Below are 10737 nucleotides of genomic sequence, written 5' to 3' on the forward strand. Positions count from 1 at the left end.
TTAAATCCCTTTGGACTAATGGAGGGGGTGAATTTTTCAGTCACCATTTTCGGTCATTTCTAATGACACATGGTATCTCTTACCGACTTTTGTCAGGGATATGTTACCTCAATCCACGGCTTGACATATTGACCTTAATCTTAGAGAGATTCATTTGTATAGAATAATCCATTCTTTTCATTTTTATTGTAATTAGCATTTATAACTCTGATCTGTAATTATTCTTATGCACATTGTAATTATCTATATATACAAGAAATATTCACCATGATTGTGTGTGGTGGTCTTTGCTCAAACCTTTATATGGTATCAGAGCCCTCTAGGATTAGCCTCCATTGATCCCTCTTGCTTCAATGGCTGCCGAAAACAACTCACCCTCCCTTCTCCCCTTCAACACCATGATTCACATGGTAACCATCAAATTATTATCCTCCAATTATCTCCTATGGAAGAGCTAACTTCTTCCTCTACTTGAAAGCCAAGAACTACTAGGTCATGTGGATGGAACTCTTCCACCTCCTCCACGCTTTGACCCTGTTGGCTCTCAGACGCCAAGCATCAAACACTTGGCGTGGAAGAACATCGACCAGCGCCTCTTTCTACTCTCCTCCCTCACGGAGGAAGTCATGGCCAAGGTTGTAGGCCTCTCCACCTCACGCGAGGTCTGGTTATCACTAGAAAACACCTTTAGTCACCAATCAAAGGCAAGAGAAATTCATCTCAAGGACGATCTACAACTGATGAAATGTGGGACTCGATCGGTAACAGAGTATGCTCGAGCGTTCAAAGCCCTTTGTGATCAACTCTATGCCATCGGAAGAGCTGTCGACGACACTGACAAAGTTCACTGGTTCCTCCGAGGACTGGGTTTTGAGTTCACTAGCTTCTCCACCGCCCAAATGGCCCAAACGCCCCTGCCTTCTTTCTCCGATTTGGTCTCCAAGGCCGAAAGCTTTGAGCTTTTCCAGCGGTCTCTTGAATCCTCTGGTCCACCAAACGCTGCTTTCACAGTCACAAATCGCGGCAATCATCGCTCAAACTCCAGGCACTCAAATCGCAACCACCAAGGATGAAATCCCTCTTCAAATCGCAGTAATGGCCGTCCAAACTCAGGGCAGGGACGCTGTCCACCGCACTGCCAAATCTGCCAGCAAGAAGGGCACTATGCCGATAAGTGCAACCAGAGGTATGCATGGGGAGGAGATGCTGTCGGCAACATAGCTCATCTCACTGAGGCCTTTAACGCCTCTTGCTCTCTTAATGGGCCCGAGACCAGTGATTGGTACCTGGACACAGGGGCTTCGGCCCCACATGACACCAGACCTCTCCCACTTGGATCAAGCAAGTAATTATACGGGTAAGGATCGTGTAATTGTAGGGAATGGTGCTTCCCTACCCATTACCCACACCAGTACTATCTCTCCTAGCCCAACACTTGATTTATTGGATGTATTAGTCGTTCCTCGTCTAATAAAAAATCTCTTGTCCATTAGTAAATTAACATATGATTTTCCTCTCTCTGTTACATTTACTAATAACCTTTTTTTCATCCAGAATTGTCAAACGGGAAGGGTGGTGGCAACCGGTAAGAGAGATGGCGGCCTATATGTGCTGAAGCGCGGAAACTCCGCTTTTATTTCTGTTCTTAAAACTAAGGCTTTACATGCTTCATATGACTTATGGCATGCTCGTCTGGGACATGTAAATCATTATGTTATTTCGTTTTTAAATAAAAATGGTCATCTCTACCTTACCTCTTTATTGCCTTCTCCAGTTTTATGTGACACATGTCAAATTGCCAAAAATCATCGATTGCCTTATTCTCGTAATGATCGTCGATCGTCTAATGTGTTGGATCTTATTTATTGTGATATTTGGGGTCCTTTCCTCATAAAGTCAAACTCGGGATTTATTTATTATGTATTATTCATTGATGATTATTCCCGTTTCACTTGGCTTTACCCTTTGAAATTAAAATCTGAATTTTACGATATTTTTATTCACTTTCAAAAAGTTGTGAAAAACCAACATTCCACCCACATCAAAATTTTCAAAGTGATGGTGGTGCCGAATTTACAAGCAATCGCTTCAAAACGCACCTTAGCACCTCGGGTATTCACCATCAACTCTCTTGCCCATATACACCCACCCAGAATGGCCGCGCTGAAAGAAAACACCGACATGTGACCGAGACAGGATTGGCACTTCTTTCCATTCCCATATTTCTCCTCGTTTCTGGGTTGACGCCTTCAGCACTGCAGCATACATCATCAATCGCTTGCCCACACCGCTTCTTGAAGGTATGTCTCCTTTTGAGCTTCTTTATGGCTCTTCACCAAATTATGAGAATTTTCATCCTTTTGGTTGTTGAGTCTATCCTTGTTTACGTGATTATATGTCTCACAAATTTTCTCCCCGCAGCATTCCTTGCATTTTTTTGGGATACAGTCCTTCTCATAAAGGATTTCGCTGTCTTGATCCCACTACCTCCAGACTTTATATTACCAGCCATGCCCAATTTGATGAACACCATTTTCCCTTTTGGGATCGCTCTCAGGCTCAGCCCCCTTCATCTCTCCATTTTTCGAATTTTCTCAAACCAAGCCTGCCTCATACTGACCCACCTGCACTGTCTCCCCTACACCATTCTCCGCATATTACTCCATCCGGATCTAACCCGTTTGTCATTTGTACTGACCCAGTGGACGAGTCTTTGCAGGTTACTGACTCTCTTGCGGGTCCACCATCTCAGGAGCCTCGACCACCTCCTGTTGACTCTGATGTATCTCCGCTTCTCACTGATCCCACTCCTGCTCCAGCTTCTTAGTTCATTTCTCATCCCATGCTCACACGAGCCAAAGCTGGCATTTTCAAGACTCATCATCCGTTGAATCTCAGTATTTTGGGATCCTCTGGACCGCTCTCTGCTCTCCTTGCCTCCACTGCACCTAAAGGTTTCAAATCTGCTGCTAAGAATCCTGCATGGCTTGCTGCCATGGATGAAGAAGTTCAAGCTCTGCAACATAACCGCACTTGGGTTTTGGTCCCTAGACCTGCTAACACCAATATTGTCGGTTCCAAATGGGTGTTTCGGACCAAATACTTGCCTGATGGATCCATTAAACGCCTCAAGGCTCGGCTTATGGCCAAAGGCTACACTCAGGTACCTGGTCTTGACTACACTGACACTTTCAGTCCTGTTATCAAGGCTACTACTGTTCGCGTTGTGCTCTCTCTTGCTGTTACCAACAGATGGCCTCTCCACCAACTTGATGTGAAGAATGAATTTCTCAATGGCACTCTCACTGAAAAGGTTTATATGGAACAGCCTCCTGGGTACATTGATCCTCAATACCCGAATCATGTTTGTCATCTGAAGACAGCGCTCTATGGCCTCAAACAAGCTCCTCGTGCCTGGTTTCAGCGTTTCAATTCCTTTCTTCTCCCCCTTGGGTTTTCTTGCAGCCGTGCAAACACCTCTCTCTTTGTCTTTCATCAGCAGTCTGACATTATTTATCTACTTTTATATGTTGATGATATTATTATTACTGGCAACAACTCTTCCTACCTTGACAACTTCGCTCGCAAGCTCAATTCTGAGTTTTCCACCAAGGACTTGGGCTCCCTCAGCTACTTTCTTGGTTTGGAAGCTACATACACTACTAATGGTCTCTTTATCAGTCAACTAAAATATGCCCAGGATATTCTGACTCGAGCACAGTTACTTCACAGCAAGCCTGTTCACACTCCTATGGTCATCTCTCAGCATCTGACTGGCGATGGTCCTGCTTTCTCGGACCCCACTTTCTACAAATCACTAGTTGGTGCCCTTCAGTACTTAACCATCACTCGCCCTGACATCGCTCATGCTGTTAACTCTGTTAGTCAGTTCCTGCATGCCCCTACTACAGATCACTTTCTTGTTATCAAGCGCATTTTACGCTATGTCAAGGGCACACTTCACTTTGGTCTTATTGTTCACCCTTCTGTTACTTCTGGTGCCCTGGTTGCTTACTCTGATGCTGACTGGGCTGGTTGTCCCAATACTCGCCGTTCCACCTTTGGCTACTCCATTTATCTTAGCGATAATCTGGTTTCTTGGAGTGTCAAGAAGCAACCCACTATTTCTTGTTCCAGTTGTGAGTCTGAGTATCGCGCCCTTGCAACTACTGCAACTGAACTCCTTTAACTCACCCATCTACTTCATGATCTTAAGGTTCCCATTTCCCAGAAGCTTATTCTCTTATGTGACAACAAAAGTGCGATCTTCTTAAGCTCCAATCCCGTTTCCCACAAACGGGCCAAGCATGTTGAATTAGATTATCATTTCCTTCGGGAACTTGTCATTGCTGGTAAACTTCGCACTCAATATGTGCCCTCTCATCTATAGGTTGCCGATCTCTTCACCAAGAGTGTTTCTTGACCTCTCTTTGAATTCCTTTATACCAAGCTTCATGTTAGTTCAAATCCAACGCTCAGCTTGTGCGAGGGGGGGGGGTTAGGGATACGTTACCTCAATCCACGGCTTGACATATTGACCTTAATCTTAGAGAGATTAATTTGTATAGAATAATCTATTCTTTCCATTTTTATTGTAATTAGCATTTATAACTCTGATCTGTAATTATTCTTATGCACATTGTAATTATCTATATATACAAGAAATACTCACCACGATTGTGTGTGGTGGTTTTTGCTCAAACCTTTATAACTTTCCTACCCTCACATGCTTGAATAGAATGGGTTGGTAGAGCAGAAACACCATTGTATTGTTGAGACTGGTCTCGCATTACGAGAGCATTCCAACTTCCCACACATGTTTTGGGACGATGCCTTTTGTGCTGTGGATAAGGGTCTCAAAGAAGATTTACATGTCTCGGCATGTTGTTTTTTTATGAACATCATTATCCTTTGCTTCTATGGATAACTCTACTTTGATTGAACATGATCTGACCATACTTAAATCACCTAGCTACTTCTCTAGATCGTGTCCATGTTGGGGATATTGTGACTAGCCCTTACAAACCTACTAGTTGTCCACAGGTGCCAATAACGCCTATTGTTACTTCACCTACTTTACTTTCGGTCTCACCTGCTTGATGTTGTCTCCCAACCCTCTCATGTACCCTCACTTGTACTTCCTTCTATCCCACCATCCCACCCGCCTGTCCAATCTCATCATATCCGCACTCAGGCAAAGGATGTGCAAAGGATGTAGTTTTTAAACCTAAGGTGTTTATCACCACAAAATATCTATTTCTCCCATGACTCTTCAGGTCACGCTTGCACCATCAGAGCGTACTTGCTATACTCATGATGTTAAGTTAGCTCACTGGCGTGCGACTATGGCACTGCAAAAACAAGGCACCTGAGACTTTGGTTCCTCCCCATGGACAAAATTGGTTGGTTGCAAATGGGTTTACAAGATTAAACAACATTCATATGGCTTCATTAAATATTATAAAGCCCGTCTTGTTGCCATAGGCTTTCATCAACATCCTAGAATTGATTATGGTGAGACTTTCAGTCTTGTAGTTAAGCATACAACAGTTCATCTCATACTCTCTACTGCCTGCGGGTGGTTGATCCAACAACTTAATGTATAAAATGTATTTTTATATGGTGTGCTTACTAAAGATGTTTATATGACCCAGCCTTAAGGATTTGTGGATCCATCTCATCTTAATCATGTCTGTAAGTTGCACAAACATTTTATGGGTGTTATATTTTGTTTTAAAATAATATTAAAATTTTGAATTTTCAAATTTTCGGTGATTTCCCTCCACATTTGAAAAGTTTTGGTATTTTTGTGTTGTGGGTTTTGTCCCATATCGGATTTGACAAAGTAAACTATCTTGTATATGAGATAATCTTTTTGCCTAGGGCTTGAGCCCCTTTCAGGGAGCATGTGAATTTGGTCCTCTGGAGGGGGGTGGCTATGCCAATAGCTCTAATCTATGTCATTGACCATGCGCACGCGCGCGTGCCGAGCTGAGTCCGAGTCCGTATCTGTGTCTGTGTGCGCGTGCACGACGCGATGGGATGGGACGGGCTGGGCTGGGCTGGGCGTGGGCGTGGGCGCGGGTACGGGTGCGGGTGCGGTGTGGGTGTACTCGCGTGGGTGTGTGTGTGTATGGGTACTCGTGGGACTTTATTTGCGAGAGTATACTCGCACTTGGGCATTTTCGTTTTAAACCAGAGAGATGCATCCCTTCCGGTTGGTCATACCTGTTGGGTTTAAACCCAACGAACCTAACCTTTTGTAAAGGGTGTTTATACATCACTTCAGAGTCTATATAAAGACTTCCAATTCCAGTTTTAACATATACGAAATTATTATCTCTCTTATAAAACTCTCTCTGATACGATTTTAAGAATTTTACTGAGTCATCGCTGAGTCAACTCAGTACTTTCGGATTAAACTGCAAGTAGTTCGAGCTCATGTACAGTGAGTGCACCGCTGGGACCGGGTCATAGTCATCGTATCCTTGAGGTCGATTGCTCTGGAAACCTGTTACACTTGGGACGCTGTCCAAGGGAAGCAAATTCGATTTCAAGCCAAGTGACTCAGTCACGTCTCGACTCAATTCAATAAGTTCTTCTTTCTCAAATTTTTTTTGTTCTTAATTTTAATAGTCTATTTAATTCAACCAAATATTCCAACAATGGGCACAAGTAAGCTCCTCGTGAATGGTATCTTCGACTAACAATCTATCTTATTGGTTTTCTCCCTCCATGGTTGATATGGCATTAGTTCTCCAATCGTCTCTAGCTCTAAGCTCCCTAAATCTGATGGTGCTCCAATACCTAATCTGGATGAGTATCTCAGTATTGTGGGCGCTCACCACCTATGGGTTTCGAACCCAAGACCTTGCGTGTGTTGAAACTACTGAGAGTCTACCACTCGGGCAAGGACCAGAACCCACTTGAGTTTTGGATATACTCAATTTTGAGCCATGTCCTATAATGAGCTTGAAAACCGAATGGATGGCGTGTACAAGACACACATCACGGTGGGACCCACAAAGTTTACTTAGTAAACTTATAATTCTCTTTACCTTTTTTTTTCCATTCTTCTGCTAATGGTCCACTGATATGCACGTGAAAAGACTTGGATAGTCGTCATGCTATGAATTTTAAACTAACAAATGTGAACCTGATGGCCCACAATAATAGCAGCCATTTTAAAGGTAGACATTCTAGAGACGTTCTCTTTCACAAGGTGGCCCACCATCTCTTTATTCTTTTTCTTTTCAACTCTTGAATGTAACCCACTCTTGGAAGCAACCCCCTAGCGTGACTTCGGTAGGTTCTCGCAGAAAGTAACAACTGCCGCGTGGGCCAAACTTTTCTTGAGATCCAGTCCGTTCATCACGTACACTGCCTGACGCTAGAATCCAAAAAAATGCGACGATCCAACACTCAGGTGGGCCATACCATAGGAAACAGTTGGATGGAATGCGCACCATTAGTATCGAGTAAAGCCCACTGTATTGTCTAAATTTCATCCAAACCATTCATCTTTCTCAAACTCCCCCAAAAGTAAAGCTATTCCAAAACTGCGGTGGACCATAACGCTTGAATTTAGGGATTTTAGTTATAATTCCCTATGAGATGGCCCACCTAAATGATAAATCAGCCTGAATTTTTTGACCAAGAACAAATAAGGTGTGTTGTACGTGAAGGACGGGGTGGCTCTCGTGCACATAAAGCATTCCCCTTCACGGAAGTGGCAGGCACGTTCCCGCGTAAAATCTCATGCACGTCAGGCAAGGGTTTTCGATTTGAAAGTAGTTCATGGAACGAGAATTATTTGATACTCGGGCTGCATATGATGCTTGATACGCATGCAGTTGGAAATGGTACATGTGGCACATTTAACTCAAGATAAACCGGATAAATTTTGGAAACTACAGTTTTTAAGTTATATACATTCCAAAAATTAGATCATTTGAACACTCATAAATTCTTGTACACTTGTTTCTTGAAATAAGAGCGTTGGATCCTTTTCATTTCTAACCGTCCAATTGGTGTCCACTAATCTGAAAGTCAGATAATCAAGTAGGTATAATTTTTGTGTTGATAATATATCTAAACTGGTATACAAGATTTGGTTGGTTTAATCTGAATTTTGATCGTCCAAGTACACAAGCTTTAAGTGATTGGGGCCAACGTGACACACATGCAAAAGATCCGTACCATCCATCAGGTGGGCCACACCTTAAGTATTTCCTGGTCCGAAATTAGGGTATTCCACACACTTCGAGTAGGAAGACAAATATATGACAAATGAATAGTAGGAAAAACTGACCAATGATCTATAGCTGATCCGTACGTACATGTGGAAATTCTGATGAGAGGACTAGCCTAAATTTTAGGTCAGGCTATTCTTACGATGTTGCCTACATGATGATTGGCCTAGATCTCACATTCATTTATCTTGGGCAGATGTCCTGCGAATATCTTCTTCAATCTTCATCGCGCGAGTAGCTTCAGAGCTTTCGATGGAATATTGGATGGATTCGGTTATTCTAGAAGGGCGAATGAGTGCCTGGCAGCCACTCGTTCAAACTACAGATTTGATTTTACCTGTCCGCTTGTCGCACCTGATTCGGTCAGACCGTGACCGTGGGGACCACCTTGATGTATTCTTTGTATATCCACACCGTCCATCCATTTATTCATTTCATTTTAAGAAATGAACGGAAAAAATGGAGCTTATCCAAATCTCAGGTGGACCACACACAGAAAACAGTGGTAGTGGAATGAATGAAAAATGGAGCTTATCCAAATCTCAGGTGGACCACACACAGGAAACAGTGGTAGTGGAATGTATGAAAAATGGAGCTTATCCAAATCTCAGGTGGACCACACACAGGAAACAGTGGTAGTGGAACGTCCACCGTTAGAAACTTGCTAAGCTTCACCGTAATGTTTATTTGCCATTCAACTAGATGGTAATTAAGATCAAATAGACCTGAATGAAGGGACAGTACAAATATCAGCTTGATCCAAAGCTTTTGCAGCCCACAAGAAGATTTTAATGGTTAATCACAACGGTTTCCTGTAGTGTGGTCCATATGTCATTTGGATCTAATTCATGCTTGGGTCGTTATCTTAAAATGATCTGGAAAAACGGTTGGACGGCGTGGATATACATCAAATATGCTAAGGTGGGGCCACGTTCGCGGCTTAACCGAACTCGGTGTTATCCGGACTTTGACCGAATCCACATCCTTCTTTTGTACACGAATGACCTAGCCAATGTTTTCATATGTTTTCACCGAATGGATCCTCGTCTCATTAGCGTTGAGGTGTCAAGCCGTGAGGGGCCCACCTTAGGAAGCGGATTGGCTGCTGTACAACACATCAGCTATATAGCTGATGTATTGACGTCAGCAAGTTCGGTGGGTCCCATCATGAGGTATGTGCTATATCCAAACCGTCCATCCATTTGGAGAGCTCGTCTTAAGGTTTGAGCCAAAAAATAAGACATATCTAAACATCAAGTGGACCACACTGCAAAAGGCAATAAGGGATTGAACGTCTACCATTGAAACCCTTTTTGGGGTCACAGAAGTTTAAGATCAATATGAAATTTGTTTTCCCTTTTCATCCATGTATTTTTGACCTTATTAATAGATTGGATGGAAAATAAACGTTATAGTGGGCCCTACGAATTTTTTAAAGGTGAAAATCATTGTCCACCCTGCCGGTTTTAGTGTAATACATTTGAGCTTTGGATACGATTATTTTTTTTTTCTAATGCTCTAAAATAATCTCTAAAAATGGATGAACGATATACATATAATAAATACATCATTGTGGCCATGTAACTTTGAACTCCATTGAACCGTTGGTACAACTTGGAGCTCGGGAGTAGAGCTGGGCATCGGTCCTGATCGGATCAGATTAGGTTCAACTCGACCTGATCCGAAATTCTACAGGCTGGACCCGAATCTGATCCGATCCGTGCCCGGATCTGGGTCACATGATTCGGACAGATTCGATGAATGGTTTCTGTGACTCGAACAGTGTCCGACTCGGTTAGGAAAACCGAGTCGGATCGGATTGGGTAAAATTCGGATATATAAATTTAATTAAATTGTTTCATTTGATGTAGTCTACTTTAACCTTTAATATACCTACTTTTTGTATTCAATGGCTAAAATAATATGTAAAAATTGATGAACGGCTTAGATAAAACATACACATCAAGGTGAGCCCTACATGAATATGAAAGAACTTTCAATCGAAACGTATACAACGTTTTTACTAAATCTCTGACGTGCAGTGCACGAAAACCAAGCTACTTGCATTTCACGCAAGCAGGGCTGTACAGGGTAATTTTTTAATCCAAGGGAGCAAGGTTTGTAGATCTAACCATAGGATATGTGTTATATCAAAACCGTTCATCCATTTTCCAAGCTCGTCTTAAGGCTTGAGACAAAAAATAAGACGGATCTAACTATCGAGTGGACCACACGAATGGTTTAACCGTGAAAATCATTCTCTGCTGCTATTTGTGGTGTGGGCCACATGATCTTTAGATATTATTTATTTTTTGCATAATACTCTATAATTATCTCTAAAAGTATATAAACGGTGTAGATATGATAAATACATCACTGTGGGGTCATAACTTTGATCTCCTTTGAACCGTTCGCACAGAACGGAGCTCGAGGAGCGCCTGCAGCTCGAGAGGCCAAATGTATTACAGTTGTACTGCCTGTACGC

At 42.6% G+C, this 10737-nt stretch overlaps 1 protein-coding gene across 1 annotated transcript; it reads left to right on the forward strand.

The window, feature by feature from the left end:
- The first annotated feature begins 353 nt into the window (after positions 1-353).
- LOC131250692 (uncharacterized) lies at positions 354-1073 on the forward strand. Its single transcript, XM_058250975.1, has 2 exons — positions 354-410; positions 549-1073. Exons 1-2 carry the CDS (start codon positions 354-356, stop codon positions 1071-1073), a joined length of 582 nt encoding a protein of 193 aa, XP_058106958.1.
- The last annotated feature ends 9664 nt before the right edge of the window (positions 1074-10737 follow it).

This window comes from Magnolia sinica, chromosome 7, assembly GCF_029962835.1.
Source record: "Magnolia sinica isolate HGM2019 chromosome 7, MsV1, whole genome shotgun sequence".
In the NCBI taxonomy this organism is placed as follows: domain Eukaryota; kingdom Viridiplantae; phylum Streptophyta; class Magnoliopsida; order Magnoliales; family Magnoliaceae; genus Magnolia; species Magnolia sinica.

What these genes read in the sequence shown, in the direction of transcription:
- LOC131250692 (XM_058250975.1), top strand. Translation starts at nt 354, where the DNA reads ATGGCTGCCGAAAACAACTCACCCTCCCTTCTCCCCTTCAACACCATG. An exon ending in TCAACACCATGATTCACATG is followed by an intron (nt 411 to 548) that starts GTAACCATCAAA and finishes GTTGGCTCTCAG; the next exon opens with ACGCCAAGCATCAAACACTT.